Source organism: Octopus sinensis, linkage group LG6 (genome assembly GCF_006345805.1).
Source record: "Octopus sinensis linkage group LG6, ASM634580v1, whole genome shotgun sequence".
Taxonomy (NCBI): Eukaryota; Metazoa; Mollusca; class Cephalopoda; order Octopoda; family Octopodidae; genus Octopus; species Octopus sinensis.
In genome coordinates, this window is record NC_043002.1 from 74,239,632 (window position 1) to 74,261,126 (window position 21,495).

Here is a 21,495-nt window from a genome sequence, read left to right on the forward strand (position 1 = left end):
ATATTGATATTAATAACTATATTGATTTATTATAAATAAAGAATGCCGTAAATGTTGACTTACTATTTCATTAATTTCTTACAGCATTCCTATTTCGTTTTTGGTTGCAAGGTCACGTGGCTAACTATGGCGGCTTAAAATATCAACTCAATATTTATTTTAGTTTATTTTCCTATTATCTGACAATCTAAACGAAAGAAAATGGGACGCAGATCTATAAACACCACTAAAAGTGGGAAGTATATGAACCCCACTGATCAAGCCAGTAAGTTTTATTTTTCGTATCGCAATAAATGTTTAGGATCGATGTTATAGGAGCATCAATGAGTTTATTTATCGTAAGTGCCCCTGACCAAAGCTTAGCTCCTTAATATTCTGTAAATGGTTTTATTATTTGACTCCTATTAATTTTTACGCTTGGAATTATTGCATAGGAAATTTATTTTCTTGACATCATTGCATTAATAAACTAATAATTAACATTTACTTGTTATGCCAATTAAGTGTTGGTCATTGAAGTGAAGGGTTTTACAAACATATTTTGTGTTGTTTTTTTCCTGAGCTGAATTCAGTGAAATGGTAACAGAAAGTCCTTTCAGGCCGATTTTAGTTAAGTATGCAGAAAAATTACGGTCTACCCATCATTTTCTCCTTGCAACACATGTTAAAATCGGGCGAATTGTGAATTAGAGAAAAAGATTGCGATAAGGAAATAGGAAAACAACAGAGAAAGGATAAATTATAGTAAAATATCATTCATCAAGAAATGAAATAGAATAAACACTGATTATATTGACAATGACTAAACTTCTCTGATTTTGTATTTTACGTTTGAATGTATTTTAGAACTTTGGTATGTTGCATTTGCATGACCAGTTATTCCACTATGAAGTCTGCAATTTCAAACTTTTGCCAAAAGCCTTAGATATCTTTAAAAGAACGACTTTAAAATATCCTAAATATGTTTCTAATTAATATAAGACAAACATTCTTTTGATGTCTTTTGTTGTTTAGCCCTAGGTAAGTATTGATTAAGCGGATCTGTAATCAGATGTATTCCAGCCACATCTGATCCCATCTACATTTCAAGCTTAGTGTATCTAAGACAACGGGCGTAACTTCGGTATAAGTACCGGATACATTTCAAGAAAGTATTTTTTTTTATATATATATGGGGGGGGGGTTAGGGTTAGGGTTTGTGTTAGGTTTGGGAGAAAAGGGTTTCTCTTGTCTTCAGAAATGTAAACAAAGTCACGTGTGTACCTATACCGAAGGATCGCCAGACAACGTCATATATTATATTGTTGTTCTTTTAAAATTCTAGACTAAAGAAAGTTTGGCTGCTGTTTCTAGCAAGTCAAGTGATCACATAAAAACTTCCTCATCGTCTGGTTTTTTAGTTAGTGCTCACCGAAGTGGACGAAAGCTTCCATAACAATGTATAGCATATGTCATACATTGATAACCACATTTACGAATATGGATCACTTTTTATTTTTTATCTTATTCTCCTGAAAAAACTTCAGTCTGAGAGGTAGCAAGCAAATTTCATGGTCTGCAACAAAACTACGAACAGCAAATTCAATATCAAACATTTCAATCAAGGTAGTCATCATCATCGTTTAACGTCCGGTTTCCATGTTAGCATGGGTTGGATGATTTGACAGAGGTCTGGCGAACCAGATGGCTGCACCAGGCTCCAATCTGATCTGGCAGAGTTTTTACAGCTGGATGACCTTCCTAACACCAACCACTCCGAGAGTGTAGTGGGTGCTTTTACGTGCCACCAGCACAAGGGCCAGTCAGGCAGTACTGGTAACAGCCACGCTCAAATGGTGCTTTTTATGTGCCACTTGCACAGGAGCCAGTCCAGTGACACTGGCAACGACCTCGCTCAAATGTTTTTCACGTGCCTCCAAAACAAGTGCCACTAAGGTGATGCAGGTAACGATCACACTCGAATGGTGCTTTTTACGGGCCACTGGCATGGAAGCCAGTTTGTTGCTCTGGCAACAATCACGCTCAGATGGTACTCTAAGAGCACTCCACAAGCATGTATGCCAGTCATCGAATTTGATTTCGATTTCGATTTCACTTGCCTCAACAGGTCTTCGCAAGAAACAAAAAAAGAAAGCAACAAGCAAAATATATAAAAAAAGAAATGTAACTAGAAAGAATTCAGTAATAAATGATTTAATTAAGAAAAAAAGAAAGAACCATTAGAGAATTAGGTGCATCATATTATTGGATGGTATGTGGTAGAATCAATAGGGTATCAGAATAAATACCTGCATCTTTTAGTTACAGACTGTGTTCAAATCCTACCAAGGTCGGCTTTATCTTTCATCTTTTCCATGGTTAAAATTAGTAGCAATAAAGTACTGGGGTCAATATAATCAAGCATGTGTCCTCCTCTGAATTTATGGTCTCAGACCAATTGTAGGAATCAGTTTAAGTCTGTTTGAATATAGCAAGCTAGCAGAATTTTTGGCATGCTGGGCAAAGTGCTTAGCAGCATTTCTTCCATCTTTATATTCAGAATTCAAGTTCTGCCGAGGTCGTCTTTACCTTTTATCCTTTTGGGGTTGATAAAATAAGTACCAGTTAAGCATTGGGGTCAATCTAATCCCCTGAAATTGCTGGTCTTGTACCAAAATTTGAAACCAATTAAGTCTATTTGGGTCTTCTCATTAGCTTCCCAATTTTCACTACTTCTTCAAAGTAAGTAGTGGTTCTGAAGAATATTAACAGATCACATGTTAATTTTATGGGATGGCAATGAAACTAAGTATAAATTTTTTGTGTTTACAATTGTAGTAGTAAATACAGTCATAGCTATCTAGTTAAAAATGCTCACTTTGTAACCATATGGCTCAAGTTTGACCCCACTTTGTTAAACCTTGGGCAAATGTTTTCTACTGTAGCTTTCAAGAAACCACTAGTTTGGGGTGAAATTTTGGAGATGAAAACTGTGTGGAAGCCCAATATACGCACACACACACACACACACACATATATATATAACACAAATACACATCAAATGATATATATATATATATATATATATATATATCATTTGATGTGTATTTGTGTTTGTTTCTGCCAAGATTGTAAAACTTCACCATTGTTGACCTGGGACTACACAGTTGATAACTTACTGAGTAATAAGTCAACATTAAGGGGCATAGCCAGTTGAAACCAGTTCATGCAAATATTCAGCTTTGAATAAAGCTATAAAAAACATAAATGATAAGGTGTAATGAAAATTTATTATTTAAAATAAGATGTCTAATTGTATGTTTTATTAATCAGACACAACCTGTTATTTTTATTTCAGGAAAAGAGGCGAGAAAAAGGGAGTTAAAAAAAGTGAGTATTTGTTATGCACAAAATCAGTCTATTAAAACAAAAATATGTTGTAATGATACAGACGTTTTAGGCTTAATGCTTGACTTCATATCCTCCTCTGCCTCCTCCTCATCATCACCACCAACATCATCATCACCACCATCATCATCACTACCAACATCATGATCATCATCTTCTGTCATTGTCATCATCATTTCCACAGCCTGCATTACCATGAAAAATTTTTGAGTTTCACCTGAATCTGATAAAATTGACTTTGGTATTTTTACTTTTGTATTTTTAGAACAAAAAGCAGCGTATGCTTGTACGTCAAGCTGTGCTGAAAGGAAAAGACCCTACCAAAATATTGCAAGAGATGGAGATAATCGACAAAATGGGTAAACTTACTGTTTATCTTTATTTTATTTTAGCTTTTTTTTTTCCAGCATTTCTGACTAAAGTTCTTTATTTAAAAATCAAACTTGGTGATCATCAAGTACAGTTTAATTTTAACACCATAAAAGTGATGAAAGGGTCCTAGTAATAATGTTCTGAATATAACCTGAAACTTATTGGGTCAGCTAACTAGTAATACAACCTGTAGTCCCAATCTGGCCTACAAACTTTACGTAAGCACTTCATAAAAAAATTCTTTGTTTTCTTTATCAATTTTTACTTAACCCTTTGACTGCAACATTAAATTTCATGATTATTCCAGTTATGATGTTGAATATTTACAAAAAAATAGAATTGGTATTTTCTGGAAGTCACAATGCTTCAATAAAATCAACATATCTCAACAAAAAATAGTTTGGGGCATGACATTCCTCAACAAAAGATCAATTGGTATATAAAGCTGCTTTCTGCAATTAAGGTTAATGAAATTTTGAGTGAATATATCTGATTTCTGCTGTAAAAGGGTTAATGATCTATGAAATTCAGTATTGAAAAATAGAGTGCCCCCTGGCTGGATCCTGTGCTGGTGGCATGTAAAAACCACCATCCGAACATGGTCGATACCAGTGCTCTCTGACTGGCTCCCATGCCGGTGGCACATAAAAAGCACCCACTACAACTCTCAGAATGGTTGGCATTAGGAAGGGCATCCAGCTGTAGATTAGTTCAGATTGGAGCCTGGTGCAGCCCACTGGCTTGCCAGACCTCAGTCAAACCATCCAACCCATGCCAGCATGGAAAGTGGACATTAAAGAATGATGATGTTATTTTTGTAGTAGGCTCAAATGAATCATTATCATCTTCATCATCATCATAATGATAAAAAGAAAGATAACAATGACAACATCCTGGCCTCAGAAAGTTTGCCTACCTCTGATCTAGTCAGGTATCAATGTTCTCTTATTATCATAACTCAAAATATCAATCAATGATTTAGGTTAATACAAAAGGAAAAGTGATTACTTCATTTGGTAGATTTTTTAAACGATAAATTGTTTTCTCTTTCATAAATGAATTGATCTACAAACACTAACAACATGTTATATTCTGTTGCAATATAGTTTACTTGAATAATCAACTCTAAGAAAGGAGAGAGTGACAAAAAAAAAAAATTTACTTGTTTGTTGGGAAATTGAAGTGGCCTGATTAGTTCCACATTTGCCCTGAGACAACAACCATCTCTGGCTCCCCTCCCTGTTCACCCTAACCAAAAATGTTTTAATTCTTCACTGTGTGTTGTGTTATACATGGCACATACTAATTTTTAAGTCATTAAATGTAGAGTGATTTCTTTGTTACAAATTTTATTATCACTTTTCATCATCATCTTAATCTCCACTTCTCCATACTTGCATGAGTGAGAGGGAATGCATTGAAGCAGATTTTCTGAGGATGCCTTTTCTATCACCAGCCCTTGCTTGTTTCCTATTTGCTTTGTAGATATATCCTCTGTTTTTAATTTTTTTTCCAGAATATGATCCGACCCAACCGCCCAAACTAAATGAGAAAGTCTTGAAAGACAAACGGAAGAAACTTAAAGAAACTTTCCTGCGAATTCTAAAGCTCTATGTAAGTAACCAGTTGAACCAATATAGTATAGTGGGGTGGTGTCATTTGAAAGCTGAAACAATCAGAAGCGCATTGTGACCAGCGTTGTATAACAACATCCGATAGTTTGGTTGATGCCATGATACCATCATATATGTATATAAAAAATAGTTCTCTGTAACAATTGCTTGCTGAGTTTGTGTAATGTACAGAATTTGAACAATAGCATGTAGATATGTAATGTGCAGAAGTAAACTTCTATCCTTTTCTTCCTGTTTTCTTGGATGAAATTGATTTTGCTAATACATACTCATAGACACAAACTTATAGCAAATATTAATACCATTACATATAGCATTTTGTTTTGTTACTGAATTTCTGTGTTTATATGCACATGTTTATATTAGTGCTATAAATACATACGTACATACATACACACATACCACAACCACCACGACTACCATCACTACTGTCACTGTCATCAGCATCAGCTCACACACACACACATATATATCATCGTCATCATCATCAGCTACATACAAGCCTGTAGCAAACATTAACAACTTTCTGATATCTTTCAGTTTTACTGCTAAATGAATGTCTGTGTATATTTGTATAGTATATATTAGTACATTGGTATATGTATGTGTGTGTGTATGTATATACATGTGTATATATATATATATATATATATATATATATATATATAATATATATATATATATATATGTGTGTGTGTGTGTGTGTGTGTGTACAGGTATGGCCATGTGATTCTCCCAATCACACACCCTATCTTCTTAAAAAGGAAGGTTATCATATATAAAAGCCAATGTCAGTCTTCAAAAAATCTCTCATGCTACAGTCTTTAAAAAAATTAAGTACACATAGAATAATATTGCCCTTGTTATACAAAAATGACAGAATGCTCATGACTGGAATGCTGTTTATCATAGGTCTGCTCCTCGAACAAAACCTGGGGATAAGCAGTAACAAATAGGAGAACCCTCATGTGGTAACCAACGTCAGAGCTACTGAATGTTCATAGAAACATGCTAACCATATTCTAAATTGTAGTAGTCCATTTCATATACATTTTACATAGTCTTGGATATGGTGAGGAGAACAGATGTTAAGAAATAATGACACCAGTGCTAATTATAATGATGATGAAGCTGCAACAGAAAAAAGGGTTGATTGAAACATGCATTGCGATTTTAACCTAAATCTTATTGCCACTTTAAACTAATCTCTCTATATGGAAATATCCATGTAAGATATTATTGAATAGCATTTTGAAGAACACGTAAATTTTTGTTAAAAAGTTAGATGCATATTTGACATTAATAGAAAAGAGTCTATTATTGCTTGATTTTGTGTGCAATATTTTAGTATGACTTTTGTTTTTCATCTTGTCTTACAGGATAAAGAAAATCCTGAGTATGCATTAGAACTAAGGAGAGCAGAGTCTGAGTATGATAAGAAGAGGATCCAGTTACAGATATACTTTGGTTAGTTAGCCATTTACATCAATTGCAACTATTTTTTTTAGCCAATAAGGGAACCTCTAGAAATAGCTTCTTAATCTCCTTCAAACCAAACCCCATCATCTTTAAAGAAGGGAAGGATGTATTAGACAGTGTTAGTCCTATATAGAGAGAAACACACATGATGGACACTCTAGACAATGTTAGTCTTAGATATACAAAGAGAGAAGATGAGGACAGCTCAAATGCTTTTGATCATAAGTCTGATCAGCCAGGCTGACCTAAGGCTAAAGAGCACAACAGAGGTCACAGCTTGGATACTTTTGATCATAAATCTGCTTAGTCAAGAATGATCGAGTGTTGAATCAGTAGCAATGTCAAAATAACAACTAAAAGAGTAAGTGGTTCCAATACTCAAATTTTCCTCTAAACAAACAGCAGATTTCTAGCCCATAGAGAACAAGCCAAAACAGATGAGAGGGTGTTGTTTGAGGGTTAACTAAATTATAGGGAACCACTGAGTTGGACACGCTAATTTATAGATCATTAATGATTTACCTTGACCAAGTGGTGTGCCCCGATGCAGTTATTGTAAGGGAGATAACCACTTCTAGATTTATCTTAGCGTGGTTCGAAATTTAAATCGAAGAATAATGAAGGAGTTATAAGATCTTAAATTTTATAGTCATAAATAGCCATATATAGCACCATTTCATCTTTATTTGAAATCAGCATGGTACAACCCTTGGCAAATAAATTACACTTGTTTACTGGAGGTTCAACAGCAGTGGATCATGGACTGGCAACTCAAGCTGGCTGTGGACAAATATACCACCATGCATTTTGGGAGAAGAAACCCAGCGTCTACTTACTCCCTCCACAACACTAATCTCAAAAAGTCTTCGTGTGAACGTGACCTGGGTGTTATTGTCGACAGCGATTTGCATTGGACAAAAACACATCGCTAAAATTGCCAAGAAGGCTGAGGGTGTCTTGGCATCACTTACCAAGTCCTTTGTGAGCCGCTTTTCGGCTATCTATCTGCGGCTTTATATGGCTATGGTACGACCTCACCTGGAATTTGCATCACCAGTCTGGAACCCCTATCTTGCCCAGGATATTAATTGTCTGGAAGCCGTTCAGCGACGTGCAACCAAAAGAATACCCTCCGTCAGGCATTTGCCATATTCTGAACGCCTTACTTCCCTGGGGATGGACACATTGAAACTCCGACATCTGGCAGCTGACTTGGCAGACACCCATAGAATTATTAACCATCTTACAAACAATAACTCTGAGCACCTTTTCAAACTCCACCTGTCTAACACCCGTGGACATGTTTACAAAGTCAGAAAACAGCACAGCTCCTATGACTTTTGGAAACACTTTTTCATGCTAAGAGTTGCTGAAGTATGGAACAGACTGCCGGCATCAGTTGTTAGTTGTCGGAGCACTGCATCCTTCAAAACTTCCATGCTTCCTGAGATTCGCCAACACTACACCTGATTTTCTCCCCTCCATATACACACAAGCATGTATCTGACTCATACACTGTTCGCTTTCCAGACATTTGTACATTACTGCATATACTTTATGCTCACTTTTTGACAAGTTGTGGTGCACCTGAGCACTGTATACAATAATTTCATTATTATCATTATCATTATAAATGTCCAAATTGTATGACTGAAATATGTAACATACAGTAAATTGAAGCTACAACTAGAATGCTAGAAATTATTTATAAGTTCTGTTCATTTTTGACAATCACTCCACCATGCTTGCATGGGTCAGATGGAATTTGTTGTGGCAAGTTTTCTATAGCCAGATACCCTTTCTATCACCATCCCTTACCTGTGTCCAAGCTAGGTAATATTTCTTCACGGCCAGGCATCTTTTTCATGGAAGACTGAAAATTAAACAACATCGCTTGTATGGCAGTAATGCCCATTTATAATCATCACATGATGTCAAGACAAAGGTACACACGTGCTCGTATATAGATACATATACGATAGGCTTTATTCAGGTTCCATACCAAATTCACTCATAAGGCTTTGGTTGGCCCCCAGGTTATATGAGAAGACACTTGCCTAAGTTGTTGTGCAGTAAGATTGAATATGGTTAGGAAGCAATCTTCTTACTGACAAATTTTATAAAGTTAAATTTAAAAATAAAAGCATAAAAGGATTAGAATTAAAGTGATTTGTCAAATATTCCAGTGGTTTATAATCTCAGAAATACTTTGTAAGATTCAATCATCTTCTTGTCACCACTAGCCCTTGTGTATTTCAATTAAATATTACTTTTCTATTTCAGAACAAGTGAAGAATGCTGAACGTGTACAACTGGATCAGATTCCACTGCCTGACTTACCCTTGGAATACACCAGTAAATTAACATCTTTGTTATCTTCTTTCTTTGTGTCCTTGTAATGATTAATGATGTTCTTCATTTCCAGTGTTTAAAATAGGAATGTTTCAGAATTACTGGATGAAAATCTAATTAATGTTAACCAAAACTATTGTATTATATATAAAGTGTGTGTGTGTGTGGACTCTGCAAACTATGTCCCAGGTAATCCATTTGGAGGACACTAACTCTAAAGAAGGAGTTATTCAGAGCAGAGGCTACTCTTTGGTCCTCTTTCATTGGACAGCTTCTTTAGTATTTGTGGCATGATTGAATGCTTTCAATACACTTTGTATAGAGGCTGGTGATAGAAGATACATCCAGCATAGATAGCAAGCCAAAAAATGAAATACATGAGCAAGACATGGACTCTGCAAGGTGCAATGCATGCTAGGCATTTAGTTGGGTTGTAACTCTAAATAAGAACTCGTACAGATATACAGGGGATCTCTTAAATATTTCTGCATAGGAAAATATCTCACATGCAAGGAGCACAATAAAATACATGCAGTTCACACTATATGATGTATTGGCTTGCTTTCTCAGTTGCTGCATGTGCAAGATGATGCAGACCATGTCAAGTATATAACTTATCTGACCCATACCAGAATGGAAAAACAGATGTAAATTGGTGTGGTGATGATTGTATGTATGCTTTATAAACTATGTAAATATCAAAATATAATATCTTATCTTAATGATTGTTATTAATTAGAAGTTTTTTTTTATCTAGAAACATACTTAAATAAATTATGTTAAAGTTTAATTGTGAAAATGATTTCATGTGATATAAAAATTAAAATTAAACCAACATATTGTAAGATCAAGGAAGATTGTTTAAATTCTATAATCATCTTTTAGCAATAATTTAGTTAATCTTCTATATTTCTGTTATAAACTTAGATTTAAAGAAGTTTAACACAAATCATTGAATACTTATTTCCACTGTTTGAACTATAAATATTTCATTGGATTTTTTTTTTCTTTACTCAGTTCCTTCTATGATTCCTTTACCAAATGAAATGCCTCCTCTTGGTGCAATACCAGCTCCAAACCAGAAACAACCTGTAGGCATTCTTAAAAAACCATCCTTGTTTGTGTAAGTATTGCTTTATGAGTTGTTTCTTTGCTCGTCTTGATTAGCTTTTTCAATATCACCCTACCCTGCTTATACTAAAGGATTCATATTTAAATAAAAATCTCAATTGATGTGAATGATACAGTGAAATTTCAGTTGGTCAACACCATCATAATATATACAAGTAGTAACCCTCCTCCAAAATCTTGAATATATCAAAATATCGAATACATTTGAGGTTCAGGCATGGATAGGCACTGGTGTGGCTGTGTGGTGAAGAAGCTTGCTTCTCAACCACTTTGTCCTGAGTTCAGTCTCACTGCATGGCATCTTAGGTAAGTGTCCTCTACAATAGTTCTGTACTGACCAAGGCCTTGTGAGTGGATTTTGTAGACAGAAACTAAGAGAAGCCCTCTGTATCATCATCATTGTCATCATTTAACATACGCTTTTCCATGTTTGCATGGATCAGACAGAATTTGTTGAGGTAGATTTCCTATGGCTGGCTACCCTTCATTTGTTTCAAAACAAATACTGTTTCTCATAGCCTGGTATAATTTTTCATCCTTTTCCATTAAATTTATTAATTTACTTATTAAAGTCCTTTGTTACTGTTGTACCTAATGTAATGGAAGCAACTCATTTTCATCCTTGAAGAGTTATGCCCCCATGATTTACCTACAAAATGTAAATACAAATGATTGTATTTGTAACTTTTATGCTGATTTAAAATGTATGGATTTCAAAATTATCCCGTCAAGACAAGAAGCTTAAATTAACCCATTTATAGTTTATTTTGCTTAATACACACACACCCAGTCTACTTCCATATATTCATTAAAACAAAGACTAGAAAATTTGGTACATTTTTAATTCCATGTTACACTTCATTACAGTATAGGAAATACATTATAAATATTAGTATTAATATTATAAATATAATAAATTTATAATAAGCATATACATGTTGAGAATATGTGGAGGATCTCCTAACTGTAACTTCTCATACATTTGATTACGAGAATATACATAGAGTGACTCAAGAGCTGATTCTTTTACTTGTTTCAGTCATTTGACTGCAACCATACTGGAGCACCACCTTAAGGGGTTTTAGTCGAACAAATCAACTCCAGGACTTATTCTTTGTAAGCCTGGTACTTATTCTATTGGTCTCTTTTGTAAAATACAAAATGGGACAAGAACGCAAAACATCCGGACAGTCAGGTGATACAAATATGGGACAACAAAAAATCCAGATAGACGATACAAAGAAAACAAGGACGGGTCATTCAAAGTTTTCTTTCCTCAGTCAAGTACCAGCTTATCTTCACAATTTCGGCTGATTATATATCCCCAACTCCCTTGATTTTGTATACTAGCAAGCTGCATGGGGATGTAACTAGTGCCAGTGGCACAAAAAAGGCCACCACCTACACACTATAAAGTGGTTGATGTTAGGTATCCAGCCATAGAAACCATGCCAAAGCAGACACTGTGGTATGATGCAGTCCTTGTACCCATTGGACCTTGTCCGATGGTTCCACTCATGTCAGTATGGAACATGGACATTAAATGATGATGGGGATGATGTCTTTTAACATCTGTATGTTCCATGCAATCAAACATTTGGAAGTCTTGATTCAGTTTCTGTTTAGAGAGTGAACTGAGGTGCTGTTAGAGTGTTCTCTACAAAGTAGAAGCCTGGACAAGTTTGTTTGAAAATTAGCAGTTGCTTATGCTGAAGCTCTCTTCTCTCTGAGCCACTGATGTTGTCTGTGAAGAAGGGCCAGTGCAACTTAGTAGTAGCATTGTTGCAAAAGCTGCCAGAACAAAGTTTAAGACAACTTCAGACTGACTTAAAAAATTTGTTGCCAAATTTTACAGTCAGTAAAATTAATCCCAATAATTGATTGGATCTGATATCTTTTTTTATTGACTTGATGGAATTTGAACAGTGTCTAATGAGCTGGAACAAATACTGCCAGGCATTGTATCCAATGCAGCCATCCTGTATCTCTTCCTCTTTCTCTTAATATATATATATATATATATATGTAGTCAGTTTTTACTATTAATGCATTTATTCTCTTAATGAATATAAATCTTTTTTTTTCTAGTCCTAAAACTGGTGATGGTAAAATCATTGATATGAAACTGTACATAGAAAAATCACCTCCAGGACCTCCACCTGGCTCACCGCCTCCTCTTACTGACAGTGAAGATGAAGAGTATGATCCTGAAAAAGGTAAGACATTCTTATTACTATTTCTGCATATTATACATTTCCTTTTAATCTTTTCTTTCTTTTATTCATATACCTTTCAACCTTTACCTGAATCTCTTGTCCTTATCATCTTTTCATTAGTTAAAAAAATTCCAATATTTTTTTTTTATTTCATTCCAGCTTTTAAGTCTTAACTGTTAAATTCTAGATTGTCTATTGTGTTAATACTATCACTACATATTATCTCATATAAAAATTTTCATTAATTTTTTTCCTACTGTAGCTTGTTTTGTCTTGGTATAAAAGATGGGCTGCAGCAAATATTCTGCTCCATACCACAGATTTGCTTGTCAGTTGTTTGACCATGATCAGTTAAGCATGTCCCTTATTGGCTGATGATATGTGCATCTTTGATCATGAGCAGAAGTAGTAGGGGAGCATTATAGTCATGTGTTGAGAGGAATTTTGGGGATTTGAATAATTCACCTCTGGAAACATGAGTATTTCATTCAACATCCTTAAACAAACCTTATTCAGGGACCTTTTGGGCAGGATGGGCTACTCGACCTGAAGAAAATTTTAACTGGGCCCCACCTGCAAGGTCATGTGCTATTTATCTTGATATGAGATCACCATATTGTGCACATATGGTTGTGATGCATGTGTCTGGTATACCCTTATCAGTTGTGTAGTCATGATCCTTATACAAGGCTTTGTATATTTTACCGTAGTGTCACTTTGATGGCATGCACTGCTCTCTCATTCAATAATAATAATAATGCCACCACCTGAAGTTAAATGAAGGAATAAGATTAGCAGACTGTTAAAAGTGGTGAAAGAAAATGTTGAGCAAACAAACCAATAATTGACACTAATTCAGTTTGTAATAAATGTATTCATGATTCTATTCTACATGACTCTTATAAAATGTGAGTAGTCTTGCAACTTCTCTACACCAAGAGACTTGTTCTGTTCTGACTCTTCTCTCATACTTTACCCCTCATCTCTCTTGGCGTTCATAGTCTTACAAGCTGTATGGCACTGTCACTAGGCTAGTGGCTTGAAAAAGCACCCAGAATATGCTGAAAGTGGTTTCTATGGCAGGATGCATCCAGCCATAGAAACCGTGCTAAAGCAGGCAGTGGAGCATGATGCATCCTGGGGCTCTTTGGATTGTCAAACTGTCTAATCCATGTCAGCATAAAACATGTACATTAAATGGTGATGATAATCTATCAGTTTATATAAAAGAAAATGGCTAAAAATTTCAGAAATAGTTTTGTTACAGATCTCAATTCACATACTTAATTCTTATTGACAACCATAACATTCTTTAACGATACTGGGTAAATATGAATATAACTGTAAATCTTAGATTGTATACGGGGTGATTCTGCTACCTGCAGGTGTAAAACCAAATCAGTAACTGCTCAGATTGGTGCAATATTTTTCTCACTACACATTTTGACATTTGTGTTTCTTTCTGTTGTAGATATTCATGAAATCATTGGTAATGTAGATGTTGAGGAACATGCAGCTGAAGTTGTACAAAATGTTCCTGAGCCTGTTGGAGAACCACCTGCTGGTATGGCTTGGTACTTTTTCTTCTTTTTTCTCATAACCCAATACACTCCTTATTTGTTACAAAGTCTTAAGCCTTGTTTCTACTGAATGCATCAATGAATAAAGTGTCTAGTGTTTGCAAGAAAGGAAATGTATTGTATCCTTAATCTATCATTTGAGATTTTTATTTATTCTATTTCCTTCAACATTACAAATGTGTGTATGTGTGTGTTATATACTCGCATGCACATGTGCGTGTATGTGTGTAGGCATGGCTGTATAGTTAAGAAGTTTATTTTGCCATTGTGTGGAATCTCGGGCAAGTGACTTTTAATACAGCCCTGAGCCAACCAAAGCCTTGCAAGTGGATTTGGTTGATGGAAACTGAAAAAAGCTTTTGTAAATGTGTGTGTTTATGTATATGTATGTATGTGTGTATATATATATATATATATATATATATATATATATATACGCACACATAGATAGATAGATATGTACATTTATATGTGTTTGTGTGTACCTTTAGCTAGATATCATGTGATGTTTGTAAGGGGCATCACCATCATACTAGTGAGGTTATCCATTTCCAGTCTTCCATGAAAAATATGTCTAGTGATGTAGAAATTTGTTGGCCAGATGGGCATCCAGATGTAGAAAATCTGCCTCAGAAATTCTATCTGACCCACACATGGAAAAGTGGATATTAAATGATGACAAATAGCATTAAATTTATTGGTTGAAATATTTTAGATGTCTCTCTCTAATTTGGTTTTTTTATTATTTCTTTTTCAATTGTTTTAGCTAAAATTAGAAAAATCCGTTTTGCTGATGACAAGGCAAAGGCAGCTCCTGAGGAAACTGAGAAAGAGTTTAAGTATCAGTTTGCTAAGAAAATACGTAAGAATGTCACCCCTCTACAAGCAATGATGTTGCGTATGGCTGGACAACAGGCCCCTGATGTACAGGAAGAGGATGAAGACGAAGAGAAAGATGAAGAGAGTGACAGTAAAGACAGCAAGGAGAAAGACAGTAAATCAAGAGAGCAGAACAGTTCTGATAGTGAAGAGGATGACTCTAAGGATGTCAATGAAGAGGATGAAAATACAAATACTGAACAGAAAAATGTAACACTTCATCTTTTTTTGTCAACTTGCTTTTATATTTTATAAGATATACACTGACACTCCATTGCTTATGATGACAAGTATTCCAGTTCATCCAATCAATGGAACAGCCTGCTCATGAAATTTATGTGCAAGCATCATGGCTTATGAGGACTTTTTATTTTTGTTGAGGACAAGACAACTTCCATAATGCTAGTGCATTAAAAATATACTTAGTACACTCTGTAAAGTAGTTGGTGTTAGGAAGGGCCATAAAAACCCTTACCAAATCTGAAACACTAGAGCAGTCCATGGTCTTCCAGTCTGACTGATACAGTCAAACTGTCCACCTCATGCCAGCAAGGAAAGTGGATGTAAAATGATGATGATACACAAACACACACACACACACACTTCCTATTTTTCCTATGGGCATGGATTGCACAACATGTATATGCATATGTTTATTAAAAGTGGTTGTTTTCATGTGTAGTTATATATAAAAATAATCAAACATTAATTAATTGGTCACTCGATACATTTAAGGTTAACAATCATCATCATCATCGTTTAACGTCCGCTTTCCATGCTAGCATGGGTTGGACGGTTCAACTGGGGTCTGGGAAGCCTGAAGGCTGCACCAGGCCAGTCAGATCTGGCAGTGTTTCTACAGCTGGATGCCCTTCCTAATGCCAACCACTCCGAGAGTGTAGTGGGTGATTTTATGTGCCACCGACACAGGTGCCAGACGAGGCTGGCGAACGGCCACGCTCGGATGGTGTTTTTTATGTGCCACCGACACAGGTGCCAGACGAGGCTGGCGAACGGCCACGCTTGGATGGTGTATATGACTTGGAATTTTAGCTCCATTGTCTTTCGACTTGACTGTCTGACAAAGGCAACTGAGTCAAAATTAAGATTGCATCCTTTTCTGATCAATGAGCTTAATGTGTCCATTTATACTTTACTTAGTGTTGACATGTGTGAAGGCACATGGTGTAGTGGTTTGGGTATTCAGCTTACAATTATAAGGTCATGAATTCGATATCCAGTGACGTGTTGTATCTTTGAGCAAGATATTCTATTTAGCATTGCTTCCGTCCACTCTGCTGCCAAAAATGAATATGTACCCCTGTATTTCAAAGGGCCAGCCTTGTCACACCCTGCGTCATGCTGACCTCCCTGAGAACTACTTTAAGGGTATGTGTGCCTGTGGGGTGCTCAGCCACTGGCATGTTTCTCTCTTATTTTTTCTCTTTTATCTCTTTTACTTGTTTCAGTCATTTGACTGTCACCATGCTGGAGCACCGCCTTTAGTCGAGCAAATCGACCCCAGGACTTATTCTTTGTAAGCCTAGTACTTATTCTATCGGTCACTTTTGCCGAACCACTATGTTACGGGGATGTAAACACACCAGCATCGGTTGTCAAGCGATGTTGGGGGGACAAACACAGACACACAAACATATATACACACATACATATATATATATATATACATATATATATGATGGGCTTCTTTCAGTTTCCATCTACCAAATCCACTCACAAGGCTTTGGTCGGCCAGTGGCTATAGTAGAAGACACTTGCCCAAAGTGCCATGCAGTGGAACTAAACCCAGATCCATGTGGTTGGTAAGCAAGCTACTTACCACACAGCCACTCCTACGCCTATTAATTTAATGATCAAGCTGCCTGGTTGATCAAATCAAGTGGAACACTCATTATCATAACCGATGGAGTGCCATAAAGAGTGTAGACATAAAGATTACTTGTTTGATTTTTATTATTTACGGTGTAAATGCATTTTTGGTTTTATAGTAAACATACGGTGTTTTCTCTTTCTAGCTCTCAGATGAAGAAGACAATGCTAAGCAGAATTCCGATACAGACACTCAAGATAATAAATCTGGACCAATTATGTCAATGGCACCTGTAGTACCAACAGCAACAGACATCCCTTCACATCCTAATAAGCTGATTCCTCCAGGTCCACCTCCAGGACTACCTCCTGGAGGACCACCAGGGGTTCCACCAGGTCAGTAAAACTTTTTTATTTCTGAAAAGGACAAAAACAGAAGAAGGGGATGGTGAGAGCCAGAGTTTGGGAAGGACAGAAGTAGGAGTTAGTACATTATGTTGGAAGTGGGGTAAATGTTGAGAACAGGGCATTATGTTGGTGGGAGTCAGAAATTAGGGGACATTGTGTTATTTTAGGAAGGTCAAAGGAATGGTAACAGTGCATTATGTTGGGCAGAGCAGGCAGAAGTTTGGAGGCTATTTCTGTTAGGGAGAACATTAAGTTGTTGGGGTAACATAAGCAAAGGTAAAGGTTACCTTTTCAAGTCATGCCGACTTGTAAGGGCCATCTGGATGGGATGCCAGTCTGTCACAGGATTACTCATTTTTGCCAGCTGAGTGGACTGAAACACCATGAAATGAACTGTTTTGCACAAGAACATAACATGTTGCCTGGTCCAGGAATTGAAACATTGATCTTATGATCATGAATCCAACACCTTAACCACTAAGCTATGTGCCTCCACTAACATAAGTAAGGGATAGTACATTATGTTAGGAGGGGAGAGAGCAAAGGTTCAGGAAGAGTGCATTATGTCAAGGATAAAAAGAGATTGGGAGACAATGCTTTATGACAGAGAGGTAAGCTGAAGTGGGACAGTACTTAATCATTTACTTGGCTGATGAACCATTCGGTTTCTAAAGGAAGGAGTTCTTTTATTTATTAAAGATACAATATTTCAGTAGTTTATCTACATACAAATGGATTTCACTATTTGAATTCATTTTACTTTTTATTTTGTCAGGTGTTTGTGAATGTATTTATTTTGTTAATTCTTTATCATTTTAGGTCCACCACCTGGAGCACCAGTATTCATGAGACCTCCACCGCTGCGTCCTCCAGCTGGCACTATGCCGCGTCTGTTACCACCAGGTCCACCACCAGGAAGACCTGCTGGTTTACCTCCTGGTCCACCACCTGGCCTACCACCTAATCTGCGTGGCTTACCTCCCAGATTGCCCCAAGGACCACCTGGTGAGTGAATTTTCTGTTGTTTTTTGTTTATATTTTTCTCCTTTTAATGAATCTCTCTGAGAACTGCTTTAAGGGTATGTGTGTCTGTGGAGTGCTCAGCCACTTGCACTTTAATTTCATGAACCAGCTGTTCCATTGATCAGATCAACTAGGGCACTCATTATTCTAACCAGCAGAGTGCCAGAAAAGTGTAGAGACATCATTTTTGTATTTGATAATGGTAAAAGTTAATCTTTTCACCCACCTCAGGTCTAGTACCTTGTCAATTTCTGCAGCATTATTGTTTGGGTATATAAATCTTCCTCAGGAGAGAGAGTGTCAGCGTATCACACCAAATTTTCTCTGAGGGGCTCTGGTAGTTACCCCCTTTTAGTCAGAGGTTTGACATGTTGCCCTGTTTCATGCCACCACTTCTAGTACTTTACATGAAGTTTTATTCTGTTACTGACATTAGGACTTTTCCTGCTGTTTGTCCCTGCAGACTTGCAGACATGCCAAATGAATTGAGCCACAGCACCTGTGGTGTCAATGTAAGAGGAGAGAGAAGGGTGAGACCCAAAAGGAAATGATGGCCTTACACCATTATGTTACACTTGCTCAAATACATAGATGTAAGGTATAATTTTTCAACAAAGAAAACATCACATTTTCTTTTGTTTTCCTTCCCTGCTCTCTCTCTCTCTTTTTTCTTCTTCCTATTAAATACTAATGTGCATAAAAAATTTTTGGTTTTTGATTCTGTTTTCTGTATTTTCAGGTGTTGTTCCACCCCGACTCATACGACCTCCTGGAGCATTACCAAGCATCCCACCTCCTGGCTTGCCTCCCCCACCTGGTGTGACTGGGCTCGGTCCATTAAATGCCAGTGTGTTGAGTGCCCCTCCAAGCATTGTGAAACCTCCATTAAAATCCAGTGAGGACAATGTGAAATCTGGCAGCAGTGCTACTATTGAAGCTAAGCCACAGATCAAGAACCTCCTAGCTGATGTGACACGGTTCACTCCAACAGCTCTAAAAGTAAAGAGAGGTATCCGTGATGCTAGAGGTCGTGTAAAGATAATCAGTAAGTATTGTTGCTTCATGTCTTTATTTCTGCTTTTCCTGTTTGCAGTTTTATTTTTATGTCTCTATGCTTGCATGGATAGGTTGGTTTTACTGCTGAATGACCTTCATGTTGCTAACCACTCTACTTTGAGGTAGAAGTAATACATGTTTTTTTTTTTGTGTTAATCCAGCAAAGAGGAGCATGCAAAGTTATGTTTGTTGCCAAATATGGTCAATGCTATGCTTCACTGATGCTGTCATAATAAGTTTCAGACAAACTGAAAATAACTGTGACACCCCTTTCAAGCCATACCAGCATGGAAAGCTAACAAAACAACAGTGATGATGATGATGAGATATATATATATAGATATAGATATATAATTTTAATGTCCACTTTTCCATGTTTGGATGAGAGAGAGAGATGGAGATGAAAGAGAGAGAGAGAGAGAGAGTGGGAGATGGATAAATAGGTGTACATGTATGTTTGTGTTCACATTAACATATATTCATGTGACAACTATTTGTTTTTTAGATCCTAATCTGGCAGCGAAGGAAGAAGAAAAGAGACCTTCCGGAATGCAGAATAAACCCACACCCACAGTGACACAGACGAAAACTAAGGATGATGTGTATGAAGAGTTTATGAAAGAAATGAAAAACCTTTTGTAATTACATTTCTCCTGTTGAGAACTGCGTTTGCTTGGGTATCGTTGGCAAGATTACAGCCTCTGTCTTACCTTGGGTGGCTTGCCTTATATCCAACACTTGTCATGTACATTGTCATTTATTAACAACCTAAGCAAAACATCTTTATTAAAACATTAATTATACATACATAAATACATATATATACACACATATATATATATATATATATATATATATATTCCATGGGCTAATAAGTTCAAAAGAAGCTGTGCCTGGCCACTTAGAATAAAAAGCTCAAAGACAAATCTGAGAGTGAATAAAACATGTATATTGAATCCATAATCATAAATCCAATTAAATGTATTTTGTTTTGCAAGAACAATTCCCAAAGAGGCACAGGTGAAACAATATATTTTGTTGGACTAATGATTGTGGATTAAATATCTGTTTTATATATATGTATATATATATATGTATATATATGTGTGTGTGTATGTGTGTATATCTATATATATATATATATATATATATATATATAGCTTAGTTTGTACAGAATTCCTTTCTTGAATTGGTTTTATGATTACACTACATCTGCCTCCCTTTCAACTCCTCTTCCTCTATATTTTGTGATCTCGAGTGCATTGTGGGTCTAAAGAAACTACAAGCTCTCTATATTAGGCCCAGCTTCACAAAGACAAAGCTTAATTTCTTTTTGCTTTGTTCCCCAGAAATCCGCACACACACGTGTTCTGTTATACAGAAACAAGTAATGGATAGGATGCTAATTTTGAGGAGGTTTTTTTTTTCAAATATTTTTGTTATATTGATAAAAAAGAAGAAAAAATAAATATGTATAAATTATTGAAGCTTCTTTGTCTTGTATTTTTGTGTTTTATTCTTTTCTTTTATTTGTATCAGTCATGCTGGATCAGCACCACCTGGTGGGTTTTGTAGGTTACCTTTCCCCTCTGACCTACTCAAATGACCTCCCCTATGCCTCTCTTTCCTTCAGTGACTTTCACAAAATTCCTCCCCCACCTTGGTCTATTGCTCCCTTCCTGTTCCTTTTCCCTCACACCTTATGTTTACACATGCCCCTTATAGCTTTTTTGAACTTCCCTTTTTCTCAACCCTATCACTAATCTCTTTCCTCTCCCTTGTTCCCTGTAGTTTTCCACCATCTCTTACTTACCATTCTCTCATCCCTCAGCCAAGGATCATTACCCAGTTTCTCTTCTGGTCTGACCTGACAAGTTACAAGGTGATCATCACTAGTGCTGGTGCCATGAGAAAAGCATTCTGTAAAGTGGTTGGCATTAGGAAGGGCATTCAGCCATTGAAACCATGCCAAAAATAGACATCAGATTGTGTTAAAGTATCCAACCCATGCCAACATGGAATATGGATGTTCAATAATGATGATACATACATATGTATGTACAAGGTCTGATCAATAAGTATCTGGACTGGTGCTATAAAGACAACTGCAACATGTACCAAAGTAGTCCCCTTCGGAAGCCACACACT

General features: G+C 36.3%; 1 protein-coding gene across 2 annotated transcripts; it reads left to right on the top strand.

Moving 5' to 3' along the window:
- Positions 1-91: 91 nt before the first annotated feature.
- Positions 92-20,321, top strand: LOC115213315 (WW domain-binding protein 11). 2 transcript variants are annotated; one of them, XM_029782251.2, is made up of 14 exons: positions 92-265; positions 3,338-3,369; positions 3,653-3,746; positions 5,276-5,373; positions 6,773-6,860; positions 9,156-9,227; positions 10,242-10,347; positions 12,444-12,571; positions 14,043-14,135; positions 14,918-15,240; positions 17,067-17,256; positions 18,088-18,273; positions 19,031-19,336; positions 19,853-20,321. In XM_029782251.2, the coding sequence occupies exons 1-14, from the start codon at positions 202-204 to the stop codon at positions 19,987-19,989; spliced, it is 1,917 nt and encodes a 638-aa protein (XP_029638111.1). In that variant the 5' UTR covers positions 92-201; the 3' UTR covers positions 19,990-20,321. The 2 variants fall into 2 exon arrangements, with proteins under 2 accessions (XP_029638111.1, XP_036359917.1); XM_036504024.1 differs by having other exon boundaries at positions 151-265; positions 3,338-3,373.
- The last annotated feature ends 1,174 nt before the right edge of the window (positions 20,322-21,495 follow it).